At 32.9% G+C, this 16,793-nt stretch overlaps 3 protein-coding genes across 6 annotated transcripts; 1 reads left to right on the top strand and 2 right to left on the bottom strand.

Annotated features, from left to right (window-relative positions):
• On the bottom strand, nucleotides 1-3,434 carry LOC111316208 (uncharacterized). 2 transcript variants are annotated; one of them, XM_022918219.2, is made up of 6 exons: nucleotides 3,132-3,434; nucleotides 2,212-2,456; nucleotides 1,870-2,128; nucleotides 965-1,144; nucleotides 698-853; nucleotides 1-475 (listed from the first exon to the last, which is right to left on the bottom strand). In XM_022918219.2, exons 1-6 carry the CDS (start codon nucleotides 3,159-3,161, stop codon nucleotides 308-310), a joined length of 1,038 nt encoding a protein of 345 aa, XP_022773954.2. In that variant the 5' UTR covers nucleotides 3,162-3,434; the 3' UTR covers nucleotides 1-307. The 2 variants fall into 2 exon arrangements, with proteins under 2 accessions (XP_022773954.2, XP_089610054.1); XM_089753928.1 differs by lacking the exon at nucleotides 3,132-3,434 and having other exon boundaries at nucleotides 2,212-2,612.
• A 5,411-nt stretch (nucleotides 3,435-8,845) lies between these two features.
• On the top strand, nucleotides 8,846-11,413 carry LOC111317119 (patatin-like protein 1). Its single transcript, XM_022919474.2, has 7 exons — nucleotides 8,846-9,387; nucleotides 9,520-9,701; nucleotides 9,836-10,022; nucleotides 10,174-10,320; nucleotides 10,425-10,727; nucleotides 11,008-11,183; nucleotides 11,284-11,413. Exons 1-7 carry the CDS (start codon nucleotides 9,253-9,255, stop codon nucleotides 11,357-11,359), a joined length of 1,206 nt encoding a protein of 401 aa, XP_022775209.1. The 5' UTR covers nucleotides 8,846-9,252; the 3' UTR covers nucleotides 11,360-11,413.
• A 20-nt stretch (nucleotides 11,414-11,433) lies between these two features.
• LOC111317118 (uncharacterized) lies at nucleotides 11,434-16,562 on the bottom strand. Of its 3 annotated transcripts, none has more exons than XM_022919470.2 (12): nucleotides 16,152-16,557; nucleotides 15,933-16,034; nucleotides 14,825-14,905; nucleotides 14,624-14,733; nucleotides 14,377-14,512; nucleotides 14,122-14,220; nucleotides 13,625-13,712; nucleotides 13,121-13,533; nucleotides 12,888-13,046; nucleotides 12,575-12,772; nucleotides 12,089-12,415; nucleotides 11,434-11,748 (listed from the first exon to the last, which is right to left on the bottom strand). In XM_022919470.2, the coding sequence occupies exons 1-12, from the start codon at nucleotides 16,422-16,424 to the stop codon at nucleotides 11,656-11,658; spliced, it is 2,079 nt and encodes a 692-aa protein (XP_022775205.1). In that variant the 5' UTR covers nucleotides 16,425-16,557; the 3' UTR covers nucleotides 11,434-11,655. The 3 variants fall into 3 exon arrangements, with proteins under 3 accessions (XP_022775205.1, XP_022775207.1, XP_089609693.1); XM_022919472.2 differs by lacking the exon at nucleotides 16,152-16,557 and adding an exon at nucleotides 14,998-15,122; XM_089753567.1 differs by lacking the exon at nucleotides 12,575-12,772 and having other exon boundaries at nucleotides 16,152-16,562.
• Nucleotides 16,563-16,793: the final 231 nt, after the last annotated feature.

The following is a 16,793-nucleotide window of genomic DNA, read 5'->3' as shown; positions in this document are numbered from 1 at the left end:
TGATGGACATGAAAGGATATATAAAACCACTATTTAAGGATGAACAATTGATTCAACCAAATATTCATTAGCTGACATATACAAGCTGTCTATATGATCAATAAAATTCAATTGAAAAGAAAAGAAATGGTACAGGGCTCAACGCGGTATTGATCACCTGAGTGTTGCCAGTATGGTGAACAATCATGCCTTCATGGCAGCCAAAATTTTCAAACAGGGTGAATGTCCGGTCAGCGTCAGATATAAGCATTACCGAAGATTGTATCCACACCATTATTTTTGTTAGCAATGGAGTCATTCTTATTTCTTAGCAGTCAGCGTGCAGGAAACTCTCATATTCTGTCCCATTTAGTGTCTTCTTCACTTCATCCCAGTTCTCCACAGAATCAGATAATGAACCTTTGTGTATTTTGACCTGGAGACTAGTTAATTCCATCTGTGGGAGGCCTAGAAACGCTTGAACATCTTTTAGCTTCTGGTAAAACCATGAGAAACATTGATATCGAGCAGAGGCACAAGTTAGAGAGAATGCTTACGTGAAAATACCATTAATATAGATACATAGTTAATGAAATATAGAGAAAACTAATGAATCTAAGTTCCAAATGGAACTATTACGCGTAATTTAATCTTTGAAAATTGTTTAACATTCAGGAAATGCTATAAATATTTCATGAAAACTCCTTACAATCCTTACCGTATGGTTTGTGACAATATCCTCATAGTATAAAACCATGTGACGGGTGCTATTGAAGTAGTCTAAAGCCTGGACAGCAGCCATCTCCACTTCTTTCAGATCACTTATTAATGATGTAGAATTGATTACTGGCTTGTAACTTGAAAGAACAGCAGCCTACATTGCGAGACTAGCAATAAGTTCAAGATTGTCCAAGAAGGAAAAAGCGAAAAAATGAGTAAGTCTGTGATAGACATCAGAGAGAGAGAGTGGGCTAGGGACAGAGACCTCTTTCGTTGAATGAACATGAGACTTGTGGGTTCCATTTAATAGCTTAGCATAGCGATCATACGAATTTGCAAGCAATGAAACCATCCTTCGAAGCAAATTTCTTCGGAAGAGAAATATTGCAGAAACACCCCGATGATTGAAGTATTCTACTATTTCTTTATGGTGCTCTATCAATCCCTGTATAAAGATACGTCTAGCAGTTAGCTATAGACCATCAAGCAGCTCTGAAATACAAATAATTTACATCTGTTACATAGGATTGTGACCATCTTAATTTTAGTTTCACTGTGCAAAATTTGAAGACGGGAAAATCAGATATCTAGAAATAACTAAAGTTTTCTCAGATGATCCAGAACATACAAGAAGACAAGCAAATCTGAACTGGGCACCTTTACCTAAAGATTTTACCTGAAATTCCATTATAACTTGATTCAAGGACAATTAGATGTCTCCTAGCCAAAGCCTCACCAATTCTTTTACGAAGGGAATTCTTCAAACTTTTTTTTTATTTATTAAAAAAAGTTCTAAGATAGACCAAACAGTAACACAAACGTATCTGAAACTATGACTGACTAAACTCCCTTATGTGTATACATCATGCTAATACCAAATAGATCATTAGCTTTGATCCTCTCTCATTCAATTCTGACAACTTGACAACAAGCCATCACTTTTCTCACTTGAACTTCATATAATCACTTGGTCAAGACTAAAACAAAAATAAGAAAAATATGAACCTACCCATCTATGTGAATCAAATTTCAAGTCATAAGGCAGAACATCTGACACGCAATGATATTTGAGCCAGGAATGAATACAAGATTAAGCATTGACCACATAGCTGATCTATCGTAATGGAAAATTGTCACTATCATAATTGTAAATTCAACCACATTATATACCTGATTCAGCATCCACTTGAAGCCAACTGCAGCAGAGCACTCATTCTTGGAAGCACTATTGAACCAGTCTAAATTATATACTTTCTCCAAAGTCTGTATAATAGTTGAAATATTCTGCCTCCTATCCATTACATAGAATATCTCCCCATTTGAGCTTATATTAATATGACTATTTAGCATGCTCTCAAACCATCCACTTCCTGACCTTTGCATCGACAATATGGCAAAGAAGCGTACCGGATTTCGTGTGCATTCACCCCTGGAAAAGGACCAAATATCAATAGCAAAACTTGAGAAAATATGACTAAAAGCAAAATCCAAAATAAAAGTATTCTTGCTTACCTGCTAAAAGTTTCAGGTTTAGGATAATGCAAGGTAGGAATTTGAGCTTCTAATTGTGTAGTAATGCTACCATCTGAAGAAGGCCTCTCAATGACTTGGATGTTCTGAAATTTGATCTTGGTGGCTGTACTTATCTGCTTTAAACAGATTATACAGATATAAACACCACACACCATAGCAAACAATAAAAGTATTGACCTCAAGAAAGATGGAGATTTCTTAGAAGGCTTTATAATTAGAGTGTCCTGCATAGAAAAAGAGAACATATTAACCCAAATTATCATAAAATTGAAGGAGATAGCGATAAGAGGTTAAAAAAAAATTGGCATGCAACCAAATATTTTTAGTAGAAAATAAGGGAAAATATTATGAGAAATATTTCAAACTGATGTAAAGTAGGCAAGCTAAAAAGGAAAGGTGCCTGGAAAGAAAAAAGAAATAGAAAAAAATACAAGAGTAAAGTTAGAACAGTAGCCAATTTAGTGATTTTACACAGAAAAAAAAAAATGCAATTTTGGTTTTAAACAGATAGATAATAGTATATATAAAACTCTAAATTCAAGTATACAAACAAGCATAAGAATCAGCAAAAAGAGAAAACCCAGAACCAAACATGCAAACAGGTAAAAGAAAGTGTTATCCTTCAAACCCCATCAACATATTATTTACAAAGCTGAAATACTGACTTTAGAAAAGAAAAGGTTTGAATAGGAAATCAAGAAAAATCAAACATTTTCTTCAATAAAAATTGAGCTCTAACAGCAACCAACACAATCCAGGGCCATTTAACAAAATTTTGAGTTTTTTTCAAGCATTTCAAAAGAACCCCACTTCTTTTCATAAAACAAAAAACTTATTAATAACCCAACTAAGAAAATAAAAACCCAGAAAGAGAATTTAAGTGAAAATAACAAGGGTACCTTGTTGACTAAAGAGATATACTCAGCCATTGCTATTTTTGCAGAAGCTGGAGCAACCCCAGAAGAAAAAAGAGGAAGAGAATAAAGTGTATATATAATCACAAAGCCGAATAAGAAGACGCTTCATTGGTACTATCCATCTCCTTTTCCTTTTTATTCTCAGATATTAAAACAACCCCAAAGAAAGCTACGACCAAAGAAAAGAAAGAGAAGAAGAAGCCAAACAGAAGAGGCAAAATCCTTGTTACGTTTAGATTGGAGCAAAGTTAAGTCTTCCTTTCTCTCATTTGTCTCGTGAAAAACAATGACATGAAGTGAAACAGCTGCTTTTTAACTTGTTTTCTGATTGTTTATCTAATGTTTTACTACTTGTACGAAAGAAACATATGCCTGAAATCTGGCCAAGGCCCCAGCAGTGTTCGCAACTTGAATCTAACTAAAAGCGCACGGCCATCGGGCGTGTCAAGTGGAAGCTAGCTACAGACTGTTCCTTGACTTTGCCTTTGGTTTCTTGATTACTTTTTTTTTCATTTTTATTTTGTAGTGTTTTTAATTAATTTATATTTTGTTAGATGCTATTTTCATCATTCAATTTTTTTTTTTAAGTTTACTACAAATGGATGGAATTAGATTTTTTTTTTTAACGATTGTATAGTGTTAAACCTAAGTTATAATTCTCATTGATAATTCTTTTTCTTTTTTTTTTTTTAAGTAACAAGACCTCATCTGATATTCATCACATGATTATTTTGTTAACATCTTTGAGATTAGCATAAATATGTTTCCATGATTGAAGCTTTGGATTAAAAGCAAACAAGATCCTTTTTTTCATTCAACCAATTACCCAAATCTATTTAAATTCAAACCAGCCAAAGCAACAATCTTGTTGGAAAGGAATTGGAATTGGTTTGGATTGGATTGTTGTTATGTCTTGATCATCCATGAGTCCTGATTACAAGTAACTAAGCAGCCAAGAGTAGACTTCTTCTTAAGTATTATTTCCTTTTTTTTTCTTTTACTTGGATAATTATTTAAACAATTTAATTAACAAAATTTTAAAAAATTAACATTTAATATAAATAAAATTTAAATTTTAACATTTACAATTCTTTTAAATAATGAAACTATTTTGTAATGCGTGCATCGTGACTCAAAATTAACATTTAATATAAATAATGATATTTGCTTGAAGGCCCCCATTCCTCCAAACACACCTACCTAAATTTTGATAATTAATTCCTTTGAAATGAATAAATAACTCTATCAAATTAACCACTAGAATATTCTTCAAGATCAGTGGCAACAATAATAGAGGGTCTTAATAATTAGCTGATTTTTTTTTTTCAAATCAATCATTTGAACTAAAACATTTTAATTAGACTATATCTATATGCAAATATCAAAAGGAAATTTAAAAAGGCTTGAGGGTAGGCTATTGGCAACCGTGTTGTCACGCATGGCATGACCATTATTAATGACAATGAGTTGTTCTTCAACTTTTCCATAAAGGAAATTTTGATGATTGAGGAATGGATAGTGTGCACGTTCATTACTTCAACAATTTTTAATTTTATAAGACTAGTTTTTGCATATTTAAACACCTTTTTCATGAATTAATAAATTAAAAAGAAAAAGGGAGAGAGAAAAGTCAGCATATTTAAAAAATATATATATTAAGGTTTCATACAGTTTTGAGCTTTGTATACATAAAGTTTGCCTTGAAAGTATGCCATTTTCAAAAAAGTTCAAGCTTTTTCTAGTGACATGTATTTCTAGTATTGATGTAACCATAAATCTCCCTTTGAAAAGAGAACAGAAAATGACTTGTTTTGTTCAGTAGTGGATGACAGAATATAATTTTCCCATGAAAATGAAAAATGAAAATTTCTCTTAATTTTGCTTCCAAATAAGGGAAATTTGCTTTTGAAGCATGGGACCAATTTTGTTAGTTATTAACAATGTTAATTGGACCTTGCATTATTAATTTCATTCAACTCCTTTCCGTGAAATTTTGTAAGGTACAAAAATTCGTTTTAACAGGTGCATATATTCATATATCTCTATGTATGATTAATTTTTTAATTCAAAAAATCATAATTTAAATTTTTTAAAAAAATTATAGATTTCGAAATTTAAACCTAAACATAATAATATATTTCGAAATTTAAACCTAAACATAATAATATATGATTGTAGGTGGGCAGCACTGGAAAGGTTTGATCCTTAGCCTCTAGCCAGCGCCTCCATTGTAGCCCTTTTGTTGGACGACCTAGCCAGTTCATATGTTTTGGATTTACAGCCCTTTTCCTTAAATCTGAAGTTTTTACAAGAATCCAAGTTAAATAATCACAAAAACCAAAAATATTATATATCATTAAACATTGGATATCTGATGTCTGGCGACGTGAACCCCACGCTGTATATGTTTGTGGTATCTATGCAAGTTTTAACATTTTTGTATATTTATATGGTGGGAAAACATTAATGATCAGAAATAAAATAGAAACATAATCTTTGGCGGGGTCGTTTGTTTTGCTGGTTGTGGTTGGGTTGGGGTTTTGGCTTTGGGCGGGAAGAAGGTGAGAAAACATTGTTAAGTAGTATTATTAAGAGATTAAGCGTTGTTGTCGGAGATTCTTAAGTAAATTTAATAATTTAAAATACGATATGAATATGATATGAATAAAATATATAAAATTAATATGTTTTAAAATTTTAATAATTATTATTTATAATTTAATAAAAAATATATTTTATATATTTATATTGATATAAATTATAATAAATAATTTTCATATAATATATGATAAGAATATATAAATTTTAATATTTTATACAATATAAATATACAAATTATCAAATCCATTATGTTATCTCACATGATCATATGGGACATATGGCTTTCGATTAAAATAATCTATCAAACATGAGAAGTTTTCAAAATTAGAAGTAAAAAGAAACAAAAATGTTTTATATTTTCATTGTGTCGGTGAAATGTATTAATTTTATTAAATTTAAATTTAAATTTAATTATTTTATATAATTATTTTAAAAAAATAATATTTAATAAATATATTTTTAAAATTTTTAATATTTTTTTATTTGAAAAAAATGTGCACTCACTATTTTTAGCAAAAGTTTTTGGATCGTCCTTTTCTAATTTCTAACGCTGTGTATTATTCCTTCTTTTTTTTTTTTTTTGTTATTCCTTTGAAAAATAAACTAAAATAAAAATTGGTGGAGTTGTAATGGGCCTAAAGGCTCTTCCAACAGAGTTATATGGGCTTTACTAATGGTTATATAGGCTCGAAACATACTACTGGTTGTCTATCAGTGATAGTTTTTTGGGTCCATTTATAACCATAATGGGCCTATGTAGATACCAAAAGCCCAATAAGAGTTGGTTCAGAGCCCAGAACCATTAGTTTATGAGCCCATTGGATTTGCCCCTTCATTATTCAACAAAAATTGGCTACATTTATCTTATCGCTGAGTAAAATGATGGAAAAAAAAAAGTTAATTTTCATTTATTTTATTTGATATGAATGATGAAAAATAAAGAGAAAGAAAAAGAATAAATAAAAAGTTATAAATAAAATTGTTATTTTAAGTTGAATGAGTGTTTTTTTCTTGAAATAATTGAATTTGAGAAAAAAAAAAGTACAAATCCATTAATTTTTCTTTTCTTTTTTCATTTTCCTCCTACCCAATGAAGGAAATGATGAAAAGAACATAATTATTTCTTATATCCTCTTTCCCTTCTTCCTTCCTCTTTCCCTTCTACCAAACATAGCCTTAGAGTAAAAAAATTTTATAATTTCTAATCTGAATCATCCCCGAATTAATTATAAAAAGGTGTTGGGTACAACAGACATGAAACATTCATTTACACAGGGGAACAATAGATGAACTTAGTTTATTAAGAAATTGAATTTGATTGGTCAACTGCCATATATGAATCCAGAAATTCCATATTAACAATTATAAGATTATCCTCCTACTCTTATTATCTATTCATCTTCCATATCTCTAAATCAATCTAATTTAAACTCACTTTTTTAAATACAAAAATGTTGTCGTAAAGAGAAAAGGGAAGTAGTTACAGGTGTTAAATTTGAATCTCAAATCGATTAAATGTTATCTTTTAAAAATGATTGCATAAATCAATTAAATTAAATTTCGAATTTAGTTTAATATTTTTTTGTCTTAAACAAAAGAAATAATCATGTAAAAATATTTTCTTTTTTCTTTTTGAATATAAAGAAGTTAATGGGTTATGGAACTCTTTTTTATTACCTAGTCATAGAAGACCAAGCTAAACCTTCCATGGCAAAATTTAAACATATTTATAAGGAGGATCAAGGCAAAATAACATGTGATTTAGTAGTTTTACACGCATGGTTAGCTTAATACTTAACTAATTATTACAGAGGCAGATTTTACTTAGGAAAAATGATTTGAAGAAACTGAGTGAAAGCATTTTTAATTAACCTAATGATATCATGCATGATTATTATGGTTAGTATATATATTTTTTATGAAGATCTACACTTAATTTATGAAATATTGTTCGTTTTAATTTAAAAATTATAAAATTTTATCTCACAAAATATGTCATACAAATATAAATTTAAATTTTCTGATATGATATTAGAGTGTCACATCTTTCACGGGTGATAAACCCTTTGAATATAATGGAATTGGTTGGTGTAGCCATGATTGATGAGTAGAGGGAGAAAGTGTGGGAAAACAAGTCAAATAAGAAAGAAAATACATGTGGGACAGAAATGAAGATGTCATCGATATTCTCCTATTTAATAAGATTAAATAACAAGTTTGACATACGGAAGAAACTCGGTTGTTTGAATAGATTAACAATATGTTTGGTGTAGCCATGATTGATGAGTAGAGGGAGAAAGTGTGGGAAAACAAGTCAAATAAGAAAGAAAATACATGTGGGACAGAAATGAAGATGTCATCGATATTCTCCTATTTAATAAGATTAAATAACAAGTTTGACATACGGAAGAAATTCGGTTGTTTGAATAGATTAACAATATGTTTGGTAGCAAGGAAAAAAAATGAAAGAGAGGAAGAAAATTCACTTTTCTTCCATTGTGTTTGATATGAAGTAAGAAAAAATATTAAAAAAATAAAGAAATAAGGATAGGGGTAAAGATATAATTAAAATTATTAATTTACGTTAAATGAACTTTAAAAAAAAAATGTACAAATCCACTAATTTTTCTTATGCCTTCTTACTTCTATTCTATCAAACAAATCATGAAGAAAAGAGAATAATTTTTTCTTTTTTCTTTTCTTTTCTTTTTTTTTATTTTTCTGTTCTACCAAACACGATGCAAACGTTTTAGGGCTCTAATTTAATCGGTATGCTGAGGTAAGATTCCGGATATGCCATTAAAATATGGACTCTCCATGTGTTTTAATCTTTGAACTTATTTAATTAATTACCTTTGTTTGGTTTAATCCTAATTTTTGATTAGGAAACCAATTATTTTGTAAATGGCGAATTATGTGTGTATAAGGATGAATTTTACTTAGCCAAGCTGTTGTAGGGTAGCTTGGGCGTTAATAATTGATCTAACAGTTTTAGTATTCTTTTTATAATTGAGTTTATCAATGATTAAATTGGCATCATTGAAATTAAAAATTTATTAATTTATTAATAAATTTTGTTTTTTATCCGAATATTTTATCTTAATTTTTATACACTGATTGTTAACTATTAATAGAAAAAATTTGTTCGTTAAAAACTATAACAGTTGTAACTTTGTAACCTCAATCTGAACCCATCAATTGGTCCAGGTCAGGTCAGCTTAATTTGTTTCATTTTTTAAATACTATAGCTAGAGCCAGGTTACGGAGCGAGGATAATGCTGAAGGCTTCGAAGAAGTTCCTCAGCTTGCCAACTCTTTGGTTAATCAAATCAAAGTCATCCATTCACCAGTTAAGCTGACTAAATATGCAAGTCTCTCTATAAATACATTGTTTGTTTGATATTTTCTGTCATCTTTGCCTCAATAATATCAATCATCCTGTCTCGCATATCTGTTTTCTTAAACATTTTTCGGGTCCTTGAAGTTGTAAAGAACAACCAAAATGGAGAGAAGATCATCTTTAAAAATCCAACCACCAACATTTGGAAATCTTACCACTATACTCAGTATTGATGGAGGGGGCATCAGAGGAATCATTCCTGGAGTTATTCTTGCTAAACTTGAATCCGAACTTCAGGTAACAGATGAAAATGTCACCACCAATACTCATGTTTAACGATAATTTATAGACAAATTTATGTATGTTTTGACGATGTTGTTTGTTAATTTGGTTCTAAATGTAAAGCTTTCGTTGTCGTATTGAAAACAGAAACTGGATGGTAACGATGTTAGGCTTGCAGATTACTTCGACGTAATCGCAGGAACCAGCACTGGTGGTCTCATAACAGCCATGTTAGCTGCCCCAAATGAAAATGGCCGTCCTCTATATGCTGCTAAAGATATAGTGCCATTTTACCTTAAAAACGGCCCTAGAATTTTCCCACAGGAAAGGTACATCATAGGATAAACAAAGATACCTTTGATATTCCAGGCTTGCTTAATTCTTCTTTATTTCTTTTCTTCTCAATTCCAGCAAGCAACTTAAGCTGTTCTTTTATTCCATTCCTGGCTTTTCGATGACACAGTGGGATGCTGGCTTGGGCTGCCAAGCTATCAAAAGTTCTAACAGGACCAAGATACGACGGAAAGTATCTTTACAAGCTGATAAGAGACATATTAGGGAGCACAAAATTGCATCAAACCCTGACCAGGGTGGCTATTCCTACTTTTGACATCAGGAAACTCCAGCCTACAATCTTTTCCTCCTATCAGGTTTCATCTTGATATTCTAATGAACCTTTCCAAAACGATTAGTAACCTTTTAGGGAGGATTGAAGAAGGCTTTAGTTGGTATACAGTTAAATTTATGCGTGGTCAAACCTACCAGCCAAGCAATAACACAGTCGAGATTTTGCCCTTGCAGGTTCCGATCAATCCAGACATTGACGCTCTGTTATCAGACATCTGCATAGCCACATCTGCAGCACCAACTTACTTCCCTTCTTATTATTTCAAGAACAACGAAGCAGAATTCAACCTTATTGACGGAGGCATTGCAGCTAACAATCCCGTAAGTAAAATATCTTAATATAAAAAGAATTTATAAGTCTGATTTCTCCAAACCAATCGAGACAGCTGACAAGCTATTGTTGCCCTTAATTTGATCTCGATCAGACATTGGTTGCTATTCGTGAAGTGACCAAACAGATAATGAAGGAGAACCCCGATTTTTCCCCTATGAAGCCCTTGGATTATAATCGATTTCTTGTGATTTCGCTTGGGGCAGGGTCGAACAGACTTGAAAAGAAATACAATGCTAAAATGGCGTCCAAATGGGGTGCAATAGGTTGGTTATATGAGAACAATCATTCTCCAATAATTGATTGTTATAACGAAGCAGGCAAGGATATGGTTGACTACCATATCTCTGTGGTTTTCCAAGCCCTTCATTCAGAGGACAAGTATCTCCGGATCGATGTAAGCTTCCATTATTGTATTCTTTTAACCAAATACAACTGGCAGATAGGAAGGAACAAAGGGGAAATTATATATATACGTACACACATACAGCATAAATGTATGTATGTCGCGGAAAGAAACACACATGGGAAATAACTAATCCTAGAATATCCAGAGTAATTGATTCGCTGTAGGATGATCAATCAAAGCTTAAGTTTTACAATTAATATAAAATAGGTGTTTTGTTATAATTCTTGTCTCATTTCCTTCATGATTTTCATTATAAATGGAAAACTAGGATGACACGCTAAGAGGGGATTTGGCCTCCGTCGATTTAGCCACGAAGGAGAATTTGGAAAACCTTGTAAAAGTAGGTGAGAACTTGCTCAACAAAACTGTTTCACGCATCAATTTGGACACCGGCCTCTACGAACCAGTTGAAAATGGTGGATCCAATGAGGAAGCACTGCAAAGGTATATGATCATTCAATTTCTTCCCTTTGTTATTCTTTCTTTATTTATTTATTTTTATCTCTGGTAGATGTTACTAAATCATGGATTTTGGTACTTCTAGGTTTGCAAAACTACTGTCAGATGAAAGGAAACTGAGGGAGTCAAAATCACGGCAGGCCAACATTTCTAATTCTTAAGAATATGTTTCTTATAAAGCCTTACTGTGTGCTCTGTATTCCTCGATTCTATTTGTTGGATGAAACTATGGAAGTACATGTTTGTAATAACACAGCGATTTCCATTTTTTTTTATAATAAATAAACAAATAAAATCCTCAAACTTACAGAACTGTTTGTTTACAAGTAAATCTTTGAAAATATTTGCTGGATTACTGTCTCAACATTTCCATTGTATTGTGCAAGAAGATGGATTGCATCAGCCCTCGGCAAAGCAAGAAATTCCTGCGTCAAACCAGCAAAATAAATATTTGTAATTACCATTCATTTTGCTGGATTACTGTCTCAGCATTTCCATTGTATTGTGCAAGGAGATGAATTGCATCAGCCCTTGGCAAAGCAAGAAATTCCTGCGTCAAACCAGTAAAAGAAATATTTGTAATTACCATTCATCCTAAATATTAGAGGAGCCAATCCCAATCGTCTGACAAGCTTTAATAGCAAGAGGAGAGTACGAGTTAATGAATGCAACAGATGAGACCAATTAAGTAACGTTTTATGAATGTACTGACTAAACCATAGTGACAGAATGTACACCACCTCCAACAAGGAACTCGAGTTCTTAACTTCCTTGGAATCCATAGTAGAAGGGGAGGAAATGATCAAAGTTTTTGTTTTTGTTTTTTTTTTTTTTTCCAGAAAGAGCTTAGTGTATGACTGTTCATGCATGAGCGAACATAGTTAACTTACCATCACTTTAAGTATTGCATTCTCATCACAAATGACATCTCTCGATGATGCTTGATTTGGACTACCACCATCATCTGAAACACGGGTAGTTGAAGAGACAGTAGCTTGTGAAGACCCAAGGGTACAACAATCGGTATTTGACTTTGATGTGGCCAAGGAAGTTAGCACAGGCGCATTATTTTCCTTCAAAAAATCGATTCTCAGGAGACTTTCAAAGGGATCTTTACACATTTGAAGTTTGAACCATTCAGAATGTGTGTGAAGCGTTGCCCTCATTATCCTCATAAGCTGAGGCTCCTCAATGCCAAGCCTCTTTCCAAAAGCAACCTAACCAAGATTAAAAAATCATACACAATTAAGTTTTATACAGAAAGGGAAAATATTTGTATACATGATTAACCATAAATCCAGAGAGCACAATGTAACTAAAAATAACCTACGATTACAACCCAGGCATAATCTGCAAAATTACGAATTTTAGTGTACCTGAAGTGAAGTTGCAAGAGCACGTAAAGGAAAGCCTGTCACAAGTGCATCTTCATTTGGTCGAAGCAGTGACAACAAAGTTTCCTTCAAGGGCTTCAGCAAACTGGGGTCACTGGAGGCTAAGGCGCCTAAATGGGAGCATGCAACCCTTAGCGCACCAGAATGATCACCCAATTCAACCAGTTTTAGAAATTCAATCTAAAACAAACAGAACAGTCAAACTAACATTCTTTGCATTTTATTGACAATTTAAACAGATATTTACCCTGAAGTTTTAATTAATGAAGCCCCTGCCAGTGTAAAATCAACTGACCTGCTTGAGTTGGAATAGCAAAACAGGATTTTGCACAAAGAAGTTTGGATCCAATGCATTAATTTCCTCCACAACCTCGGCAGCCATTCCTCTGCTAGCTAGTTCCTTCATCCCCAGAACAGTTTCAAATTTGTCTTCCCCATTGGTATTTTCCACTCCCTGCAGAATAAAACATATGCTGTTATCTATCAATCTATCATAAAAATAGTAACAAGAAAATTTTCAAAATTTACCTGTTGTATATTTGATATAGTTGTGCTGGCAACTTGCATTGCAGTGCTAATCTCTTGCTTACTGTATCGGTTAAAATGAACATCAGAAATTAAATCTAGCTCATCAGGTCTTCCCCTCCATCGCTTACGTTTACTTCTTTCACCACTTTCATGGCTTCTGTTTCTCAGCAGCCTCGAATTTTCAGACTGATGTGACCCACTGGTGCTACAATCTTCAAGGTTGTTGGCTGGCTCAGCAGCATATCTTAATTCAACATCAGTTCCTTGCGTGCTACTCAGATCAGTAATAACAGAAGTTTCACTATTTGAACACTTAGCACTGTTATAATCCACATCAAAGGAACAGTCCCGTGATGAACAACACCCAGACTCTGGTGGATTGAGTTTCAAAGGTTCAGAAAGTGTTTGCACTCCTGAGGAAGGACAAGTTGATCAGAATTCCGATAAGAAGGATATAGTGAAAAGAAATTGATGTTAAAGTTTCACTAGATGGGATGAGAATACCAGATTCCACAATTCCCCTGTAAATACAGTACTCACGAACAAGTTCATCAAGCATGGCAGCATCCAATCTCATTCGACATATTTCATTCTGCATGCATAGTCATAATATTAACAATCGAAAGCCTGAAAACAACAAATGACGAGCGACTCTAGGCCACAACCCAGAAAGATTAAGTGATGCATGCTTGTGAAAGATATTTAGAATGTGAAATATTAAGTGGACATCCTCATATCCAGAATAAATCTGAAGTTAATAGTTAAACAATTACTAAAAGAGGAGGCACATATTGCAATGGACATTCAGATTTGATGTTGAAACCCACATTTTCCAACTTTTATTCAATGAAAAAACCTACTCTTTTGACACTCGTCAAAAGAGTTATGGGGAAAACAGGTATCACCATTGATTGAAGTACAGAGACAATGCAAAAAACCCAACTTCCAAAAATAAGGTATTAGCAGGAGGGAGGGATTAGATTGCTAAATGTTTCAACAACCTGAAATGCCTGAAGCAGATCACCCTTGGCAAATCTCAAGCTATCGATAGCCCCTTGTCTTGTAAGCTCTACAGCTTGTGCAAGAGCTTGTATATCCACCTGAATTTCAAAATAAGCACACAAATATTACAGGCATCCATGTGACCTAACATATAAATGCGTAGCACTGCAAATTCAAGCATAAATCCATACTAATATATGACTCATTTTATCCCCAAGAAACATCTAAACACCCTAGCTAGGAAAAATCTGCACCTCATCAAACGGTTGTGCCTCATACAAACTCTCTTGAGGTATTGCTGGGAGGTCACGTTCCTCAAGAAGCAATCTCTCAGTAAGATTTGAAATGGGTGATAAAATTCCTTGTCGAAAGCAAAATGCTTTATGTATGCTAAAAAATGCAGGAAAGCCATTGCAAACTTATCAGAATCAATACAAATGAGCACACCATCTCAGTGAAAATATTCCACGAAATTATATCTATCTAGAGTTCCAGCAATACCTTATCAAATATCTCAATGTCATTGAAAATATTGGATTATATGCACGTAAATGAGCTCTTAAGACAGAAGACATTAATCCAGCAATCTCATAACTCCTCTTCTCAGCCCACTGTAGACATAAATCACAAATTTGTTAACACAAGATCCTCTTATTCAGCAATCATACAAAAAATTGTTTATGAGAAGAAATTCCGACTCACCTCATTTGCCACAGGGGAACTTTGATCATCTTTGTCATATATGAAGACAAGTAGAACGTGCTTGAATTCTTCATATGCTTCCTTAAATACATGATGCATAAATCTATCAGAACCCCCAAATGAACTGAATATAATTGAATTCAATTAATTGTTTTATAGGTATGATTTACAACCATTAATTCAATTCTAAAAATAATCCTATAAGCAGCAGTTAGACTGCCTATACCACCCGAAAAAGTTACCAACTCCATTGACAGTCTACTTGTAACACAATGCACAGATTTGGATCTCCTTATCCCTGATTGTAAAATAAACATTTTGAGGTCAATTCTCAAAGAACACAACAGCACCCAAGTCTAGAGCATTAATATATAGTAATTTGAATGAATTTACGCAGGTTCCATATGGTCAATAACATAGACACATATCTAGGAAGTTATTCATCTTCCAAACACAATATTGATTGTCTTAGGTTTGAATGAATCAAGCCTCCAAATCTCAATTAAGCATCCAGTAAAACACAAGCATATAAGGAAGCAGGAAGACAATTTTGGACAAATACAATAAGAAGGGACTCTCTTTACAGATTACTAAATGCCACTAAAGAAACGAATTTTCATCATCATAATAGCACAGTATCTCACTATTCCTCTTTATCCATTATTTCGCCAAATCAAATAACAATCCACTATCTAAAGAATGAAACAACCTTTTCAAACCAGATTGAGCATTTAGCAATGAGACAAGCACTTGAGTTGGCAATAAGATGCCACTTATTAAAATGAATCTTTAAAAATCGAAAGCATGTTCACTCATTATGTCCATTATTTTTCCAAAATCAACTAAAATGAAACCGCCCCCGCTCCATTTTTCCAGAGATTTTACCAAATATATTTTGAACTATTTCCATGACATTAATTCAAATAAAAAAAGTCCATGAATAATAATAATAATAATAATAATTCAAGGTGCGCAATTCAAAAATTAACATCGCAGGCGTCCAAAAGTTGTTATTAATACCATATCAAATTCCAAATTCTAGAAGTAATTAACAAAACAAGATGAGAATTAATAAAAAAAATAATTAAAAATGAATGATAAAAATTACCGGATAGGCATTGAGAGCACAAGGAGCAAGAGACTTCCTCATGTAATCAATTGCGAAGCCACGATCCTCCGTTGTTCCCTTCCTCAAAAACTCAATAAATTTCTTCAAAAGAAAAAAAAAAATCAATCAAAGATGTAAATTTTCTAACTCCAAAAACAAAAGAACTAATTCCACATAAGCACATTTTTATTAATTAATATGGAGGACTAGGACATTAACCTGTTTCTGTAACCGAAAGAGAAGGCGGTGATCTTCTAGGACAAAAGGAGCGTGAGCTCGAAGGAGATCGATAGCGGCGTCAATGTTACCGGCCTCTAACGACCGTCTGATCTGTCGTATAATTAACCTCGAATGATAAGAAGAGGAAGAAATAGAAGGAGAGGTGAGAGAAGCCGAAGACGGTGACGAAGTATCGTCGATCAAGTTTTCTGATTTGGCGAAATCGATGATGAGAGCGTCGAGTGCATCCCAGTTGACAGGCGAAGTGTCCATGTGTTTGGTTAGTTTTCTCGGGAAAGTTTTTTAGAGAAAGAAAGTAACGGAAAGTGTACAATGCAAATTCTAGTTTTATTTTTTCGTGTTTATTTGGTGATCTTTTGTATTTGGGAAGGAAAATCAGAAATTTTCCAGAAAGCAAGAAAGGCGGTGAGAAGAGGTTAAAAAAAAAAAAAAAAAAGGTATTTGGGGGTTATATAGTGCCACGTGTCAGGAATTTTGATGAATTTTGCTTATCTACTGCTATTGAGACTGGCACGTCACTGACGTCAACGTAGATTCTTTCTTTAATAAAGTGTGAATTGCAAAATCTTCCTTCCCTTTTTTGCATTTTTCTTATTTTAGTTTCATTTTGTCAAACGTCAT

The sequence above is a fragment of the Durio zibethinus genome, chromosome 24 (genome assembly GCF_047325235.1).
Source record: "Durio zibethinus cultivar Kanyao isolate XHJ-2024 chromosome 24, ASM4732523v1, whole genome shotgun sequence".
In the NCBI taxonomy this organism is placed as follows: domain Eukaryota; kingdom Viridiplantae; phylum Streptophyta; class Magnoliopsida; order Malvales; family Malvaceae; genus Durio; species Durio zibethinus.
Note: the sequence above shows the minus strand (reverse complement) of the source record. Positions and strands in the feature narration are given on the sequence as shown.